The sequence below is a fragment of the Schistocerca serialis genome, chromosome 1 (genome assembly GCF_023864345.2).
Source record: "Schistocerca serialis cubense isolate TAMUIC-IGC-003099 chromosome 1, iqSchSeri2.2, whole genome shotgun sequence".
NCBI lineage: Eukaryota > Metazoa > Arthropoda > Insecta > Orthoptera > Acrididae > Schistocerca > Schistocerca serialis.
The window spans coordinates 1,047,066,054-1,047,087,004 of record NC_064638.1 but is presented as its reverse complement, the minus strand read 5'-3'; the positions used below and the strand labels follow the sequence as shown (position 1 = coordinate 1,047,087,004).

The window sequence follows — 20,951 nt, the reverse complement described above, 5'->3', positions numbered from 1 at the left end:
CTGTACCAACTGAGCTACCCAAGCACGACTCACGACCCGTCCTCACAGTTTTAATTCCGGAAGATTTGTAAAGGCTTCCTAGCGAAACTTCTACGGGCCCACTTCTTGCACGGTTGTTTAGACGACACTGCAGAACTTAAGCTGGGCCCACATGTTGCCAAGACTGTTTGAATTACGCTGCAGAAGTTTCGCTGGGTAGCCTTTAACATCCTCCGTACCATCCTGATCTCTCCTCATGGGGCCGGCCGAGGTGGCCGAGCCGTTCTAGGCGCTACAGTCTGGAACCACTCGGCTGCTACGGTCGCAGGTTCGAATCCTGCCTCGAGCATGGATATGTGTGATGTCCTTAGGTTAGTTAGGTTTAAGTAGTTCTACGTTCTAGGGGACTGATGACCTCAGACGTTAAGTCCCATAGTGCTCAGAGCCATTTTCTCCTCGAGGGAGCTCCATATTTTTGGTGCTCCAAAGAAAGACATTCACGGCGGTTGATTTGCTCTGAATGGAGAGCTGCACCCCTGGTTACGTCATGGTTCCGTAGGCAGTTGCAAACAGTTTTCCACGGAGGCATTGAACTTCCTGTGGATAAGTATATTAATATGACCTCTGAAATAATGAACAGTTTACTTACTTTTTTCCGTCTGTCTCGTTTTGATTTGACTGTCCCTTATATGTTACACGTCCTTCCCTATCGCCTGTATCTATTTTGCTGTGAAATTCCAACATCTTGCACCAATTTGCCGCACAGGATTAGCCGAGAGGTCTAAGGCGATGCAGTCATGGACTGTGTACCTGGTCTCGGCGGTGGTTCGAGTCCTCCCTCGGGCATGGGTGTGTGTATTTGTCCTTAGGATAATTTAGGTTAAGTAGTGTGTTAGCTTCGGGACTGATGACCTTAGCAGTTAAGTACCATAAGATTTCACACACGACTTTACTTTGTCGAACGCTTTTTCTATGTCTGCAAATTCTATGAGAGTGTTATGGTATTTTAAAAGTTTTGCCACCTTCATTGAGCGCAATGCTTGAACTGCCCCTCTGGTGCCCTTACGTTTTCTGAATCCAATTTCATCGTCATATAACAGAACGTTCATTTTCTTTTCCATTCTTTTGTCCACTATTCTTGTAAAGTATTCGGATACATGGGCTGTTAAGTTGGTTGTACCACAGTTTTCGCATTTATCTCCTTTTTGTATGCCCAAGAGTTTACGGATAAAATACTTCCGACAGTCGGATGGTATATCTCCAGTCTCATAGACTCGCGGATAGCTTTGCTCATATTTCTTCTGTAGACTGCTGGGTGGCGGTTGGCAGTGGGGGATGGGGGGTGGTGGGTGGGGGGAGTACATGGAGGAGCTGCGGTTTGTGTAGACGTTGCAGAGGCATTGCCGCCGCCACCCGCTCTGCTTGCCTTATGAGTGTTGGGCTCTGGGTGTCGTCGCATAGGCAGTCGCACACAGCCAGAGGCGGCGCGCCGCTGCTGTAGGGAACACCCAGTCGTAAATAACCCGTCCGGCGCGGCTATTTCGGCAGCACAGCCACCGTCCGGGCTGCGGGACCGTCGCGATCCTTGTCTCCGCACAGAGGAGCTGCTGCTGAGCCCAAAACCGTAATGCCTCCGCGATTAACAGCCAGCGCCGAGTTCAAAAGCTCATATGAAAAATAGTGTGGCTAGGTTGACGTTACACACGCTATGATGGAGTAAGTGACACGATTTCTAGCAACAGTCCCAGGGAGAAATAACCAAATCGATTAAGTTTGGTCCCATAAGACTACAGCCATCTTTTGTCATAAACGTTCAGTAAATTTATCCAACCGCATTTCGGCAGAAGCTTTTTTCCGAAGATTCCCCATTCAGGTTCCCTGAGCATCTGCGATACCATTTCGTATGGGTCGTACTGAAATATTACGATCCTGACAGTGTGTTTCTAAATTATTTCGATGTGTGCTTCCTGCCTGCAAGGTAAGGACTCTGAACGCTAGAGCAGAACTCTACAATTGGTTAACCCAGCGTCACGCGTACACCTTCCATCACAGATACGGTATTAAAGGAGAGAAATTTGTTCAAATCTTCAACTTGTCCAGAGAAGCAAGCCATACGTACGAAATAAAGTAACAACCCACTAGCCCGATAGGGAATCAAGAGATGTGCGCACTGGGCTAATATTCGAGAGAAGTGGGGATAAAATCTTCGTCAGACAATCCTAAAGGAGATTCGATACAATTTCTTTAAACCATTTCACGGATCTGGTGGTCAAAGAAACTGTCGCCGCTTGTATTTGCGTGGAAATGGCTGGAGAGATGGCGCAACGTTCCTCAGAATCACATAATGTGAGTTTGGCTCTCATTTAGGACTGTCGGTCGGGGATTTCAACCCCACTTCTCTCAGATATTAGCCCAGTGCGCATGTCTCTTGATTCCCTATCGCGCTAATGGGTGGTTATTTTATTTCGTACGTATGGCTAGCTTCTCTGGAGAAGCTGAAGTTTTGAATAATTTTCTCTCCTTTAAAACACAATGTCCTATGGAATGAGGAGATGCGAATCAATATCCCTCTGTCAGATGGAGGATGTTAAGTTCGGATTCCCTCTGGTGCTGTTCGGAAAACGTAGCCGATGTGTCTGTACCTCGTTTCACTTGCATCCCTTCTACATCTTTGTCATCAAAAAACAAACACGGCACCACGTTCTTCACGTCCCCAACACACTGGCATACAAGAAACAACGCACATGCACGAGCCAACTTCACACTTTAATTTAAATATATGGATATGAATAAAGAAAACTTCTCGATTAAGCACCTGAAGTCTGGGAGCAATGTCGTGCACCTTCGTCGGGATAATTTCCGGCTTCCTGCAATAAGACCGAGGCAGACTTCCTTACTTACCCTTGTCTAAGTTAATTCTTGGTTCGTTTCTAGTAACAGCTATGACGACGAAACGCTAAACTGTAACCTTACTTCGAATGCGACACGTAAAAGAATTGTGCACCTGGTTTAAGCAATCAAGCCGGCCGGGGTGGCCGAGCGGTTCTAGGTTCTTCAGGCTGGAACCGCGCGACCGCTACGGTCGCAGGTTCGAATCCTGCCTCGGGCATGGATGTGTGTGATGTCCTTAGGTTAGTTAGGTTTAAGTAGTTCTAAGTTCTAGGGGACTGATGACCTCAGATGTTGAGTCCCATAGTGCACAGAGCCATTTAAGTAATCAAACATCAGTATGGATGCCAAAATCAGACAACAATAACAGATAGGACCGTATACGCTACGCGTGAAACGTTATTTACGTACACTCTCACTGTCTGTCCACTGCACAGACTCTCAGATAGACGATACATAAATTAGAAATGCTGTTACTTGAGTCGCATAAAACGCCATGCCTTATTGTAGTCCCTGTTAGATTTTACAATAACTGCATTCTGCATTAGCCACTGTTCTTGATCACACTTATCTCCACTTTCACGAAGGTTATGAGGCAAAACATGGAGTAATTTCGAAACAATAGGTATACTGATCATGTCAGTGAATGACAGTACACTCTCACCTCATAGAGGAAAATCGCACCCAAATAACACTGAAACTGATCTCAACGTACTTAGGGACAGAATCTCTTACCAAAAGCTCACAACCGAGGAGAATTTCCAAACACAAAAAGCAGTAATACAAGACAAGAAAGAATTGAACAAATACACAAGACTCTGCAGAAAAACGCTATTTACGATACTTAATGAATTATACAAAGTCACTTCCTCAAAGAAACCCTAGCATTCGGATACTTCCTATTATCCAGAAACACCTTATTCTCAGCTCTGCTCCTCTACCTCCTACACCGAGCGAGGTGGCGCAGTGGTTGGCACACTGGACTCACATTCGGGAGGACGACGGTTCAATCCCGCGTCCGGCCCTCCTGATTTAGGTCCTCCTTGATTTCCCTAAATCGTTCCAGGCTAATGCCGGGATGGTTCCTTTGAAAGGACACGGCCGACTTCCTTTGCCGTCTTTCCCTAATCCGATGAGACCGATGACCTCACTGTTTGATCTTCTCCCCCAAAAACAACCCTTTCCCTCCTCTCTCTCTCTCTCTCTCTCTCTCTCTCTCAAAAACACACACACACACACACACACACACACACACACACACACACACACAGGCACACACACACGAATCAGATAAGTTCTCCCTTATTTCCTCTACCACAAAAAATCACATTCAACATTCAAAAATTAGCGCCACAAATCAATGAACAAATGAGCGGCGACCATAACATTGCATCTCTCGAAGAGACTGTTCACATAAACTATTCCTAAATATCATATTCGTATAATAAAATTTGTGAAGTTTGGTGAGGCTCATGTGAAAAATAATTATAATGGACAACCAAGGCAATAAAGATCTACAGTACTTCGTATAACAAAAGAACAGAACCAGTACTACCGTTACTCTTGTAGGAAAAATTCAAAAGTAATTTCTATTTGAACAAAGAAACAAATTCTTCTATTTACTTTACAAATGACATGCTGTCAAACGATGAACATTCCTTTAATCAACCCAGCCCCTGCATTTACATTTTCGCAATTAATGTACTTTGAGATGCGTAACATAAACTGTTAAAAGTGCATACGTTATAGTTGTTAGGCCTAAAACAGAAAACCAACCAACAGAAAACCAACCAAGAACTTCGTATAATATTTTTACAGACATAAAACCCACTGAAGATGATACGTGTGTGTCTAAACATGTTTGATGAGTGGTTCAAATGGCTCTAAGAACTGTGGACTTAACATCTGAGGTCATCAGTCCCCTAGACTTAGAACTACTTAAACCTAACTAACCTAAGCACAACACACACCTCCATGCCCAAGGCAGGATTCGAACCTGCGACCATAGCAGCAGCGCGGTTCCGGACTGAAACGCCTAGAACCACTCGGCCACTCCGGCCGGCAAACATGTTTGAGTAATGAAATAAACTGTGTTTGGCAGAAGGTTGAATTTTAAAAACCCAAACTCCTGTCGTTCGGTTACGATGCTGTTGTCTGATGGTTGGTGTCGTCGCTGAATAATTGTAAGGAATCCAGAATAACGAAGAAAATACACTGTCTGACAAAAAAGTGAAGCATGCAGAAGACACTGTCGGACATCAGTGCAAATTTACATACGTTCACAGCATCGGAAAGAATGTAGATTATTTCTGTTTAAATTCTCTGTGATAGGTAGAACGGTCACCACAATTCGTTAGTGTTGTTACCAGCCCTGGTGTCTCCATTTGACCAGATGGTCTAATTGTGCAGTATCCCTACTTGTGGGGAATTCGTATGTGGCAGTCGCCCGAAGTTGAAGTGAATGGGATCGTGAGTGGCACGCACACACATTGTCAAGGTTTCGGTCGACCACGTCTTATCATAGCAAGGGAACATCGCCGCATTGTACACCGAGCACATAGTAACCAATCCATAACTGTATCTGCCATCTGAGAACAAGCAGAGTTCTGTGTCTTCCTGTACCATTGATCGGAACAATCAGCAACAGCGGCACTAGGGAATTAACGTCCTACGCGTAGGTTACCGTTAACACCACAGCAGAAACGGCTGCGTTTGTAGTGGTACCGTGATATGGAAGCATGACTGCTGATAAATGGCGTCGCATTGTGTTCAGCGACGAATCGCGGTTCTGCACTACCCCGGATTGCCATCGTCGAAGAGTGTGTCGGCAGCCATAGGACAGGTCCCATTTTTCCATTGGAGGCGCAGCGCTGTTACTCCTGACATCGTGGTATGGGCTACGATTTCACCTCACGGGTGGTAGGGATTGAGGGAAACCTGACGGCACAACGGTACGTCACTGACATCCTGCATCCTCATGTCTTACTTCTCAAGTATTGTGGTGCCATTTTTCAGCAAGGCAATGCTCGTCCACACATCACGCAGGTCTCTATGAACCGCCTGCGTGATGCCGAATACTCCAGTGTCCAGCAAGATCCCCGAATCTGTCCCGGGGCGCGGACGACAGCTCCGTCCCGGTGCCAGAATCCTGGATAACAAGGACCAGTTACAACAGTTGTGGGCCCACTGCTTCGGAAGAGAATACAACAGCTTTATGAAGCCCTTTCCAGCCGAGTCAATCCATGCAACCAAGCTGCAAGGAGTGCAACGTCGTAGTGATAAATGGGCCCACTGCAAGCTCATTGTAAATTTGACTTGATTTTGTAATCATTGAAATTACATCACAAACACTCTCAACCAGAAAGGTTTCATTTAGTTTAGCGAATGGAAGGTTGTCACAAAGGTGGAGAATTGTAGAGGCACGTACATTTTATTTATTTATTTACTTATTTTTTCTTTGAGTTGTCAGTCTTCTGACTGGTTTGATGCGGCCCGCCACGAATTCCTCTCCTGTGCCTATCTCTTCATCTCAGAGTAGCAAATGCAACATACGTCCTTAATTATTTGCTGAATATATTCCAATTTCTGTCTTCCCCTACAGTTTTTATCCCCTACAGCTCCCTCTAGTACCACGGAAATTATTCCCTGATGTCTTAACAGAAGTCTTATCATCCTGTCCCTTCTTCTTTTCAGTATTTTTCATATATTCCTTTCCTCGCCGATTCTTCACAGAACCTCCTCACACCTTTCCTTACCAGTCCACCTAATTTTTAACATTCTTCTGGAGCATCACGTCTCAAATGCTTATATTCTCTTCTTTTCCGATTTTCCCATAGTCCATATTTCACTACCATACAATTCCGTGCTCCAAACGTACATTCTCAGAAATTTCTTCCTCAAATTAAGGCCTATGTTTGATACTAGTAGATTTCTCTTGGCCACGAATGCACTTTTTGCCATTGATAGTCTGCTTTTGATGTCCATCTTGCTCCACCAGTCCTCGGTTATTTTGCTGCCTAGGTAGCAGAATTCCTTAACTTCATCTCCTTCGTGATCACCAATCCTGATGTTAAGTTCCTCGCTGTTCTCATTTCTGCTACTTGTCATTACTCTCAGCCGGCCGCGGTGGCCGAGCGGTTCTAGGCGCTTCAGTCCGGAACCACGCGACTTCTACGGTCGCGGGTTCGAATCCTGCCTCGGGCATGGATGTGTGTGTTGTCCTTAGGTTAGTTAGGTTTAAGTAGTTCTAAGGGACTGATGGCCTCAATGTTAAGTCCCATAGTGATCAGAGCCATTTGAACCATTTGAATTTGTCATTACTTTCGTCTTTCTTTGATTTACTCTCAATCTATATCCTGTACTCATTATAATGTTCATGTCATACAGCAGATCCTGTAATTCTTCTTTACTCTCACAGAGGATAGCAATGTCATCAGCGAATCTTATCATTTATATTATTTCGCCTTGAATTTCGATTCCACTCTTGAACGTTTTATTTCCATCATTGCTTCTTCGAAATATGGATTAAACAATAGGGGTGAAACACTACATCCGTGTCTAACACCCCTTTTAATTAGAGCATAATGTTTTTGGTCTTCCAGTCTTATCGTTCCTCTTGCCTCTTATACATATTGTGTATCATCCGTCTTTCCCTATAGCTTACCCCTACCTTTCTCAGAATTTCGAACATCTTGCACTATTTTACATTGTCGAACGCTTTTCCAAGGTTGACAGATCCTATGACTGTGTCTTGATTTTGCTTTAGTCTTGCTTCCATTATCAAAGCAACGTCAGAATTGCCTCTCTGGTGCCTTTATCTTTCTTAAAGCCAAATTGATCGTCGTTTAAAACATCCACAATTTTCTTTTCCATTCTTCTGTTTATTATTCTTGTCAACGACTTGGTCAACAACTTGGATGCATGAACTGTTAAGCTGATTGTGTGACAATTCTCGCACTTGTCATCTCTTGCAGTCTTCGGAATTGTGTGGATGATGTTTTCCTGAAAATCAGATAGTATATCGCCAGACTCATACATTCTACACACCAACGTGAATAGTCGTTTTGTTGCCATTTACCCCAATGATTTTAGAAATTCAGATTGAATGTTATCTATTCCTTCTGCCTTATTCGATTTTAAGTCTTCTACAGCTCTTTTAAATTCTAACTCTAATACTGGATCCCCTACCTCTTCTATATCGACTCCTGTTTCTTCTTCTATCACTTCAAACCATCTTACTCCTCACACAGGCCTTTAATGTACTCTTTCCACCAATCTGCTCTCTCCTCTGCGTTTAACAGTGGAATTCCCATTGCACTCTTAATGTTACCAACCTTACTTTTAATTTCACCGTTGGTTGTTTTGACTTTTCTATATGCTGAGGTAGTCCGTTCGACATTCATTTTTTAGTCGATTTCTTCCTATTTTTCCTGCAACCACTTCGCCTCTGCTCCCCTGCACTTCCTATTTATTTCATTCTTAAGTGACTTGTATTTCTGTATTCCTGAATTTCCCGGAATATTTTTGTACTTCCTTCATTCATCGATCAACTGAAGCATTTCTTCTTTTACCCATGGTTTCTTCGCAGTTAACTTCTTTGTACCCATGTTTTTCTTTCCTATTTCTGTGATCGCCATTTTTAGAGATGTCCATTCCTCCTCAACTGAACTGTCCACTGAGTCACTGCTGTATCTATAGCCCTAGAGAACTTCAAGCTTATCTCTTCATTCCTGTACGTAACAAAATGTTAAACCCTTTCGCAAGAAAGGATGCTAGTTTGGAGGTACTTTTTTCAGTGAAACGTTCACAGACAGAAATAACACTAATCACATTCAGTACTTTGGGATGGATGGCTCTAAGCACTATGGGACATAACAGCTGACGTCATCAGTCCCCTAAACTTAGAACTACTTAAACCTAACTAACCTAAGGACATCACACACATCCATGCCCGAGGCAGGATTCGAACCTGCGACCGCAGCAGCCGCGTGGTTCCGAACTGACGTGCCTAGAACCGCTCGGCTACCGCGGCCGGCTTCAGTACTTTGACGTAACTGTCTGCAAAGTAAACATAAGTCGCAGAACGACATTTGAACAGCGGAAGACATAGAACCGGCGACTACGTCTGTCACTGAAAGAAGTGTGAGTAAAATATAGAACATCAAAGCAAGCAAAGAAGCCACTCAGCACAGGGGAAGTCGGAAACGAGCGCTACGGGATATGAGCTGCACGAGAATAGATAACATGAGGCAGCACGAAAGGACGTATTGGAGGAAAAACGAACGGTTCATTCTACAGTTAAGCAGGTAGAAATACCTTCATAACGGTCAACCAGAACCATCTTGTCGAAAAGGGCACAAAATGTGCTCGACTTGTATAGTGGGACCTTGCATCAGTTTTGGCAGATTTTCTCAAATTTCCTATTACAGGCAACAGTGACAGACCATTCCTGTTCTTGAAAGCACTCTAACTGGGTGTTATGTTGGTTCTTTGGTTCACAACCTATGGGAATACAGGCGGTTACAACATGTTTTTAGCGTATTTTCCAGCATTATAATGTAAAGTGACAGCAAAATGTTATTCAAACTTTTTCACGTAGAACGGTCGTGACTACAGGGGTAATATTATTCAAAAGCCTCAGAACAACTAACGAATTTTGCACACAGCAGTGTCACTACCAGCAAAATCTCCGAATGTCAACTCGGACCCAGTTCTGTCTATACCGAGCTTGCAAATGCAGCATCGCTGCTGTTGACTAGCATTTATGGCGTACGCTGTTAACAGGAAAGGAGCTCTAGATACTCGAATGGCCCACTCAGTATCTATCTATCCCATCTCTGTAGCCCAAGTCGCTAGTGCGGAGGCGTTCATCCACAGGTATAGCCCGTCAGAAACCCGACTGTGGGGGAAAGTTTCATTATTGGTATGCACTCTGTTGGCCGCTTCCGTAGCTGTGTGGTCGGCGCGGCTGACTTCGATGCAGGGGGCGGGGGTATGATTCCCGGCCGCTTTGGAAATTTTACCCGCTCGTGGACTGGGTGATGTGTTCATCATTATTGACACGCAAGTCGCCGAAATGGCGTCAGATACAATGACTTGCACTAGGTGGCCGAATAATCCTAGATGGTATCTTCCGCCCAGTAATTCCATACGATCATTTCATTTTTTGCCCCCTATTGTGCCTTAATATTCAGTGTTAAGTCTCAGAACTCTTCACTGTGTATCTCAGAGTGAAAGAGTGTGACACTGCTACGGGCAGCAATGAAAATGAAACTGCGTTTATGCGGCAGCGTCCTCTGGCTGGACTTTAAGAGAGTTATCAAATTTTACATCTTTTAATTACGCGTCCTTATAGCCATCAAGATAAGAAACACTGAATATTTCGGTCATGTTTTGAGATATAACGAAAGGTACTCCCATCTCGAGGTGTTGCACGTTGAAAGCTACATATTAATGGTGAACTGAACTCTGTCCGAACAGGTCTCGGAAGGCCCAACGGTACCGACCGACCGCTGTGTCATCCTCTGCCGATAGGCGTCTTGGATGCTGAAGTAGAGGACCATTTGGTCAGCACGGCGCTCTCCCGACCGTTGTCACTTTTCGTGACCAGAGCCGCTACCTCTCAGTAAAGCAGGTCCTGAATTGGCCTCGCAACGGCGGAGCGCACCCCGTTTTCTGACAGCGCTCGGCAGATCCGTGTACGGTCACCTATCCAAGTGCTAGCCACGCCTGACACCGCATTACTTCGATAATCTGACGAGAACTGGTATATCACTGTGGCAAGGCCGTTGGCAATGGTGAACTTGTTGTAAGAAAAATATCCTCATTAGTCAACGTAAAATATTTTATGAAAGACGTCTCCTTTGACATAATCTTTCAATAATGTTTATATTTCCACTGATATTGTCATTTTGTATAAAACTGAAAGTATTCATGTTCAACTGATAAATTACAAAATCTGGTACTTAGCTGGTTTTATGTTGGCTTCGGTGTCTTCTCCGCGCTATGACTGCTGGGACAAGCTTTGTAAGCTACAAATTTCAGTTTTGAATATCGTACATAGTAAGGGTTGCCATAACTTCCTGTCTTATCGATTTTTTAAGGTTTATAAGCAAACTGTCTCACAATGACAAACCAACTTTCACAGAAATACAACTCCCTGCGACCGCACAAACACGTCTCTCTCTTACAACAGTCCAAACATGTCTCTTCGTTGCCTCTGACTCTTTAAGAGGCACTCTTACAACGACTCTTCTCGCCAAATGCGAGGTAGAAAGACAGAGATACAAAAACTGTAAGTAAAGAGTCCTAGTATTTATATAGCTGTCGGTGAAAGTATTTACATTTTCATTACAAAACTCGGTCGCACCATTATTGTAAATAACTGTGCAAAATTAATGTATGTACTTCTTTGTTAATTAACTACAAAACTGTTCAATTCATGTCAAATGAAAGCAATAGTTTACAAGGTATACCGTTTACTTAGAAATCGATTTAGGCAAAGTTACTATTTTTTTGAAATTAAGTGATCGATACTCGGTAGGATTCCTAATATCTATTATCCTTGATCACATCACACTCTGCATGTCTTTTCAAGGCAGCAGAGGATAAAAACCGATTTGGCACCTCGATAGACAACACGCAGTACTTTTGAAAAAGCACAAAAAGCAGAACTACATTTGAGGGATTTAAGAATTTGCCTAGATTTGTGAAATAATTGTTTTTTCGCCGTTGCAGGTTAAAGTCATCGTAGAAGGTTTCTCTAACTACTCGAAATAGAACAAGTACAAAAACTGAAAGATGTAAACTGAAACCTGATGATCTATTTTCATTTCCTTACCAACTGAATGCGATTTTAGATCATACATCTGTCTTCCATCATCTATCAACACGCAGTCAAATTTAACATGTCTCTATAAAAATGAATGCTACACCTCAGTTCGACCCGACTTCTTTGAAAATATGAAATTGACACACACACTCATATCATATATATATATATATATATATATATATATATATATATATGAGTGTGTGTGTGGGTGTGTGTGTGTGTGTGGGTGTGTGTGTGTGTGTTTGTTGGTTGGATGATTTCGGTGGGAGACCAAACAGCAAGATCATCGGTCCCATCGGATTAGCGAAAGATGGCGAAGGAAGTCGGACGTACCCTTTCAAAGAAACCTTCCCGTCATTTGCCTGAAGCGATGTATGGAAATCGCGGGTAACCTAAATTAGGATGGCCGGTCGCGGGTTTGAACCGTCGAGACAGTCCAAAAAAGAAAATGCTAATAAATTTCTCGCTTGTCACTTTTAATTTCTACCAGCACTGTTTAAGTACGCAGAGTAGCCCCTAACAAATATTTGCATATTGTGTCATAAAATATAGTTAATGCTGTACCGAATTCTTTTATCAATTTGGATGCGTTTTAGTAGTAGATCAAATGAACAATACCTCCTTCTGAATTCCAAATTGTTGGTCAGATCACGAAAAACTCGTTTGTCAATGTTTATATGTATGAATGCTGATCAGTGACGTTAGTGTTCTGTAGCAGGGTCTACTTACTAGGTGTGTTGCGTAATACCGACCCCAATAAATTGCTAGAGTGATTTTCAACAACAAAAAGACCTTGAGAACGCAGAGAAAGGTATTTTAAAAGCGAACCAGGAACTTAAATTTTTTCGGCGTTCGTCCTTTCACGAGGAGTAGATGACTGGATTATAGGCAACACGTATTGCAGACACATGCAGCACAGTGCCCACGCTCTGCGGCCACTCAGGGGCACAACCAAAGCAAAAGGACAGCTAGCGTCACGAAACATTTTGTCTCTAACAAAAGTTGTTACCTATCCCGTGCTCCATAACCCCTAGGCGTTTTTCGAGAAGGTATTTCGCATGTATATGATTTCAGTTTGAGTGTTGTCACTTTTGGATGTCAGATTCTTAACTCAGTGTGCATTATCTTAAATCTAATTATGACATACTTATGAATTTAAAATTCGCTTCAAAAGAGAATTAATGCACGACATTTGTGTTACAGCAGGTTCCTGAACGAGAGAAAACCAGACAGCAGTAACAAAATGGAAGTAACTCCCACAGGAAACGTCGTCTCCAAGGAACATTCCTCCAGCATGGAAGCTTCCTCTTCGGAGGTAAGATATCAAACGAGACGTTGGAGTGCACTGATAAATATTTAGGAGTACTTTCTACCCGAGGAATGAGCGGCAGGTAAACATAGAAGTGGACGCTAAGGTTGAGAGATTTCTCAAGCGCAAAAAAATAGTTCTCTGCACACTTGTTCCCGTTCATGCAGCAGTCTCATTCATGGGCGATTGCGCACACTTAGAGATATCTTAACAGAAAATTTAGTATTCGCAGCATTTGCAGAGATGTGTTGTACCTGTCTACTCGGAATTAACATCTTGCTTATCACTTTTAAATAAAACATTATTTAATTTGAAGTTAAAATAAACTGATGTCTTCAGAATCTGAATTATGCACATACTCAGCAAGCCACTGTACAGCGTAGAGCTGTTGATAATCTGAAGTTCAGAATAGAAAAGTGGAATAAGTTGAAGTGAGGATTCCCAAAAGACTGGAAGTACATATTTCTTCAAATAACAACCATCAGCTTTCATTACCTGAATGTGCTGCTCGTATGTTATAGGGAAAACATAGGTTTGAGGCGCGTTAGTGGTCTTCCTATGTACTGTTCGTCCTGGTTTCATTCTGTTCTACGACAGCCATTATACGCCTCCAAAAGCACGCCAGAAGAGACGAGAAACAACTCAGTTCATGCTCCATGTGATTGACCGCTGTTCTATCACTTACATTGCTAACAATAGAGTGTAAAACACATAGTCTATATTTTTACTTCAACTGTTACTCTGCAGCGGTGTGTTTGCGTATGTTCACAACCCAACAGATTAAAACTATGCACTAACAGAGATTCGAAACCACTCCTTTGGCTTCCATGTACACGAAGCGCCTCACAGCCCACTTCATTGACCCAAAATGGCCATTCTTCTGAAAGTTTCTGCAGCCTGTAGATCCTGTGTTGCGGCTACCACGCGGAAGAGACGTCATAAGTTCAATAACCGTACGATTAAATCCTTTCTATACAATGGTTTGTGTTATGACATGAAAACGTAATTTTCTTTTAAAAAGCATGTCTGATACCCAACAGATACTATGTACCAAAGAAATGTGAAAGGGACTTCCAGTGCAGTAAAGTACGGCTAGTCAGCCGAATCCGTAGACTTACATTTGAAGTGTTAGCAGTTGCTAGCCTGTGATAAAGCATTTATAACAAATTCCTAACCTCTCATTGACGTCGTTAGCTTTCAAATGCGAGCGTGCAAACTAACGTGAGAAATACTTTTCAAGGGACTCATTGCAAAAGCTACCGGTCCCAAAATTTGCAGTAGAATGGGCGGGGGTGCAATTCCCGCACGGACGTTCAGACACCTCATTGAAAGTGTCGCCAATAGAGTTCAGGCCGTGATAAAGGCTGTCCGCTAATGGGTGGCCGTATACTTTTGATCAGATATTGCAGAAATTACTGCTCGAATAGAAGCACAAGGCCGGCCGGTGTGGCCGTGCGATTCTAGGCGCTTCAGTCTGGAACCGCGTGACCGCTACGGTCGCAGGTTTGAATCCTGTCTTGGGCATGGATGTGTGTGATGTCCTTAGGTTAGTTAGGTTTAAGTAGTTCTGAGTTCTAGGGGACTGATGACCACAGCAGTTAAGTCCCATAGTGCTCCGAGCCATTTGAACCATTTTAGCCAGAAGTACAACATCTGGAAAAATGTGACCCTCACGCTTAAAATGCCTGTATGAGATGCTGACGTCAGCACGTTTCGTTCCAGGAGCGCCGCGAGGTGGGCGGCCGGCAGATCCTGGAGAAGAAGAGCAGCGTGGAGCAGAGCGAGAGCTCGCACGTGGTGGAGGCGAGCAGCTCCACGCGCCGCCTCGAGAGCTCCAGCGTCATCCAGTCGTCCGTGTCCAGCGTCTCCTCCTCCGTGTCCTCCCAGAAGGTGGTCTCCTCCTCCTCCGTGGGCATCGAGTCCAGCCAGGTAAAGAGGATCGAATTCTGAGCGGCGCGCCGGAAGAGGCGCGCTGCGCTGCCGAGACCACCGACCCCTGCCGCAGCTCACTTCTGTTTCCTCCACCTCACCGTGCTCAGGTGTCAACTAGCTGTAGCGATTTCGTCTTGTTTAAAATTTTCTCATATTTTTCATTCTCTTTGCACAGGCTTCACACTCATCAAGTATATGCTCCGATCGTAACGCACACAACTACCACCCTCTCTTCTATTTTTTTGCGAATGTAGAGAGCCAAATATGGCCACTGGGAAAAATATCGTTGTCTCGGAATTGGATGTACTCATTATAAAACGACATTTTGGCATGAATATGTGACTCAGATGTACGAAACAGATTGAGAAATGACAATACCGCCATATTTCCTAATCCAGTATTGGTAGGAATAAACGAAAACCCTAACCAATGGCGTAGACCACTCTTGTAATGCTGACTTTCAATGCTTTTTCGTGATGTGCTTGACATTAACATCACTATCGCGACTCTTTCGAGTAACGTCATAATTGAGCAAACTCTTGAACACTGCACACAATGGCTTTTTTGATTTTTTTTTGTTTCTGTTGTATGAACCGTGTTGAGTTGCTTTTTTTTCTTGAGTTCCCATACCCAAAGACATCTTTTTAAAAGACATGAACCTTGTGATGTACCACTGTGTGAGATTTTTGTGATTGTTTTTGTCCGATTATTAATCTAACAATAATCGATTTGTAGAGAAAAGAGTTGCAACTTGTACTCATTAGTTTATTGCACAGAACTGGAGCTCTGCAACGCGTGTCTTTTTTTTTTACGAGTGTAATATGTTGGTTGAACATCAAACCCGTGTTCGTTTCCCTTGCGTCTTATCATGTTGACTCGTGTTTCGTGAAATACTTTAGGGTTATACAGACCTTCATGTGTGGTAAATCATTTTTTTTTCGTGCTAATTCTATACTTCTCTGAAATCTTTCTTGTTTTAGTGTAAGAAATAAATGTCAAAATGGTGATTAAATGATGTTATTGGACTGTTATTTTAAGAAATGTCACCTGTATGCAAAAAAGACGAAACTGCACATTTCATTTCATTTATGAGCACGTTCCCATAAAAATGCAAAACAGCTCAAGCACATGATTGTAATTAAGTGTAATCACGTGGCTGAAAGACGAATAAAGTTTTGTGTCAAATTGTAAAACATAACTTCATTTTACTTGCAGAACGTAGCTTCATAATGTTTTGGAAGTAACGACAGCGAAATCTTGGCAAACTTGAATCATTTATTTAAAAAAGTCTTATTTTTGCAAGAGAAAAATTATGAACACAATTCTGATTTTTTGTGCTAAAAAGTGTTTAATACCATTCGTCTGTAAACCTGGACGATTGTGTATTGCAAGAAGCCAAGATTTCGAATCGAAAGCTTTGGTACATTTATTATTCAGACCCAGTTCTGGGACTCACAGTCGCAACTCTCTTCTCTAAGAGCTTTTATCCTAACTTTCTTTCTTTTCGTTGCTTTCAGACACAAAACAGAATGAGCTTACTCACTAAAATCTTAAGTAGACCTTTCACGCTTACCAAAACTCTCTTGTTATATCTTCCGAAACATTTTGAAGCTCCCCTTTGACCCAACATACTTATCCTCTTTCTTTGAAAGTCACACAGAATGATTGGAGCACACCATTCATTTATGTGAATGTAACATCCAGTACATTAACCTGATTATCACAATATGTAGAATGATCTGGCATCAAACATACTAATAATGAATAATACTTATACGATACATGCAGGCAGTGTTGCAGTCGTATGGGACATAAACCTCCAAATGGTTTTACATTATGAAACCGTGTTCAGACTTTTAATTACAGGCACGTGCTCAAAGTAACTTACTGTAAGCGTGTCGCTTCTTTAGGCAAACTTCAATAGAAGACGATTATTTTCAGCAACGAAGGTATGACCCTTACGCATCTACTGATAGAGGAAGTTGCTGTCAGAGAGTAAGAAGACAGAGTTGTGTCTTTTCGCGGCAGTAATCAAGCGACATCGTGCTTTTTGTGTGGTCATACGAGAACAAGAAATTGGTTTGCTGAACAGCAAGAAGATCCACTGAATGCTCCAGGCAAAGGGGCACTATCAGCATGTGAGAGCCTCACGATTTCCTAATCAGGTTGGGTAAATGATGATTTATACAATGGAGTGAATAATTTTCTACATGATGCTTATTGGCGAAACTCATCCTTTTGGAGTAACCAAAAAAAAATATGTTTTAAAAACGAAATGCGGTATTGTTATAACATAAATTTTATAATTTAATATATAAGAAAGTATCAGCCTCGATTGCGGTAATGAACCAACCTTCTCCTAGGTTTCAGCCCAAGTAATTGAGCCTTCTTCAGAAGATGTACCTGAATCTATAATATGACGGCATGGTCTAGAAATAAAACTAAAAAAGCCTGAATAGGTGTAGTCACGTTTTAAAAATGCGGTACATAAGTACTAAGTCAGGCTGTTTTAGTTTTACTTCTAGACCATGCCCTCAAAGACATATTATAGATTCAGGTACATCGTCTGAAGAAGGTTCAGTTACTTGGGCTGAAACCTAGGTAAAGGTTTGTTCCCTTACCGGAATCGAGGCTGATAGTTTCTACATGATGCTTATTGGCGAAACTCATCCTTTTGGAGTAACCAAAAAAAAATATGTTTTAAAAACGAAATGCGGTATTGTTATAACATAAATTTTATAATTTAATATATAAGAAAGTATCAGCCTCGATTGCGGTAATGAACCAACCTTCTCCTAGGTTTCAGCCCAAGTAATTGAGCCTTCTTCAGAAGATGTACCTGAATCTATAATATGACGGCATGGTCTAGAAATAAAACTAAAAAAGCCTGAATAGGTGTAGTCACGTTTTAAAAATGCGGTACATAAGTACTAAGTCAGGCTGTTTTAGTTTTACTTCTAGACCATGCCCTCAAAGACATATTATAGATTCAGGTACATCGTCTGAAGAAGGTTCAGTTACTTGGGCTGAAACCTAGGTAAAGGTTTGTTCCCTTACCGGAATCGAGGCTGATAGTTTCTAATATATTAGATTATCACGATTGCTGACCGTGCTGCAATGTTGAAAATACAAAAATTGTATAATTCTTTAAGAAAGGAACGCTGCGATTTAATATTTTTCAATACGTGGAACGAAACATTTCTTAAAAATGCGAAATATGAAATAAAGAAATAATCGAGAGTAGATGTTCGAATTAGCTTCAGGTTGGGAAACGGGGACGATGAAGATTTTGTACTGCCGATTAAATAAGACTTTGTGGAAAGAAAAGAAACTAGATTAAATAAAACAGAAAAGGAGCCTCGTGTCTACAATTCGTAAGTGAAAACAAAAACAAATTTTGGGCACATATTTCGACATAGCAGATTCGAGGTATATGTCTTCGAAAGAAAAATCATGAGAGAGAGAGGGGGGGGGGAGGAAGATATAAAATAATAATATTCAATATTCTCAAGGCAAAAAAATCTAAATTACCAATAAATGAAAGAACGACATAAAATAGGGAAGAATTATTGCCGTAACAAGGCATGGTCTTTACAAGAAAAAGAAGTATATGATAGTGATACTGATGTCCAATTACGATTGATTACATTTAGCCACTTTTCGAAGATAAGTACAGTTGAGTAACGTTGGTGGTGTCCAAACAGCATGGGGCAGCCTGTAGAACACTCACAAGAGCGCGCAGGAATGTAAAGTGAATAAACTCAGCCACTTCCAAACAACAAAATACACATACTCTCACCAAAGCAACGATGCGGTGATCAATGAAATTTCCCACACTTATATTACTAAATGAGTATCCGGTTCCAACTGCAGGTTCCCTATCTAACGGCGTACATAGGCAACAAAAACTGACTTTCAATATTTCGTGAGATTATTGGCCGAATTTAAAATTTAAATTCTGTCATAATCTGTTCGTTAAGAGACGTGATCAGTTGTATACCAAAGGTTTAACACAACAAGACAAGTATTACAGGCATAGGAACTGTGTGTCTGTCTTGAGACAGAGTAATTGACGGTGCGCACGTAACTGTCTTTATTCATCCACTATTCGTGAATGAGAGCACTTAGCGTCTTACAAGAACCGTCTTACAAGAACCATTCAAGTAATTTCAAACCTTTACGAAAATTTTTATAAGTTACGCCCCACACAAAATGATAAATGGAAAAAAGTTTGGCGCTTACTACATTTTCGCTCTTTATACAGTAAGACTTCAGTATCAAGTCTGACGTTTCAATTCATTACTTCTTTACGACTATCTCTACTCACAGCAACTTTTGCAGACAGCATCAATATTTACCGCTGACTGTACCTGCAAAATTACACTGACAGCAAAAAATAATTAATGTAGGGTAATAGAATTTCGGGAATATATTTGTCTAGGTAACATATTTTAGTGATTGGCATTGCAAGATCACAGGTCAATGTAAGCACGAGATAAGCCATTGCAAGTGTGAAATGCTGGTGCATTAATAACCATTGTAACTTCCAAAATGTCGAATTCAAGCATGCAAACGTGCAGGCATTGTGTTGTACAGGTTCCGAATGTCCGTTTGCGGGATGGAGCTCCATGCTTGTTGCACTTGGTCGTTCAATACAGGGACGGGGAGTGGTGATTGTGGATGACGCTGGAGTTGTCGTCCGATGACGTCCCATACGTTCTCGATTGGAGATAGATCTGACAATCTAGCAGGTCAAGGCAACATGTCAACACTCTGTAGAGGCTGTTGAGTTACAACAACGGTATGTGGGCGAGCGTTACCCTGTTGGAAAACACCCCCTGGAACGCTAATCAAGTGTGGCAGCCCAACAGGTCGAATCAGAAGACTGACGTACAAATTTGCAGTCAGGGCGTTCGATAACCATGACAGTGTTCCTACTGTCATACGAAATCGCACCGCAGACCATAACTCCAGGTGTAGGTCCAGTGTCTCTAGCACGCAGACAGGTTGTTTGTAGGCCGCAGAACCAGATTTCATCATAAAACACAACTGACCTCCACCCTGCCCTCCAACGAGCTCTCGCTTGACACCAGTGAAGTCGCAAATGGCATTAGTTTGGGGTCCGTGGAATGCACGCTGCACGGCGTCTGGTCCGGAACTGCCCTTGAAGTAAACGATTAGTAACAGTTCGTTGTGTCACTGTGGTGCCAACTGCTGCTCAAATTACTGCTGCAGATGCAATACGATGCACCAAATCCACATGCCGAACACGATAGTTTCCCTCTCGGCCGTGCCACTTTGTCGACCAGAGCCCGGTGTTCTAGCGACCATACATTTGCGTGATCACAGGTGACAGCAGTCATGTATAGTGGCTACATTCCTGCCAAGTTTACCTGCAATAACGAAGAAGGAACGTCAAGCTTCCCGTAGCCCTATTACACGACCTCGTCCATACTCAATGAAATGTTGATAATGACATCTTTGTCGCCTTAAAGGCATTCTTGAGTAACACCAACTCATCGAGACCAGTCTCAAAGGTAACTACCGTAACGACCGTTGCACCGTGTATTTAAAGCAAACCTGATTTGCGTCCTCATAGTGGCTCTACTAGCGCCACACTTATCAGACTGGCGCGAAATCTGAACAGACATCATCTTTCAGATGTAGAAACACGCATGCCAACTTTCGTTTATGTCGCACAACTCCTTTTTTTACCTCCGTGTATATCACTGTACGACACATGGTTCAGAAGATAGCTTTTGCTTGAAACGGAGTGCAAATTATCGACACTATATTCATGGAGCGTTTTTCATAATGAGAGCACTTAGTGACTTGCAACACGCTTTAAGCATACTTTCAAAGCTTTCCTAAGCTTTTCTCGCTTACATACTTAAAGTCAATTATTTAAGACATCAGCTCATCTGCAAAGTAATCAAAGTCTGAAGCTATTTTATCCATGGGAGTTCGATTCTTTAAAAAAATCGGGATTGGACTGGTACTTACGGAAAA

General features: G+C 42.3%; 1 protein-coding gene across 10 annotated transcripts in view; it reads left to right on the top strand.

Annotated features, from left to right (window-relative positions):
- Positions 1-20,951, top strand: part of LOC126414772 (probable basic-leucine zipper transcription factor N) — a 409,868-nt gene that overhangs the window by 111,429 nt on the left and 277,488 nt on the right. For 6 of the 10 annotated variants that reach the window (XM_050083380.1, XM_050083383.1, XM_050083385.1 and 3 more), the window contains exons 3-4: positions 12,905-13,016; positions 14,733-14,939. In XM_050083380.1, the coding sequence (XP_049939337.1) occupies positions 12,945-13,016; positions 14,733-14,939 (279 nt within the window). In that variant the 5' untranslated portion in view covers positions 12,905-12,944. The remainder of the gene's footprint in view (positions 1-12,904; positions 13,017-14,732; positions 14,940-20,951) is intronic. The other 4 variants (XM_050083381.1, XM_050083379.1, XM_050083384.1 and 1 more) reach the window with 1 other exon arrangement.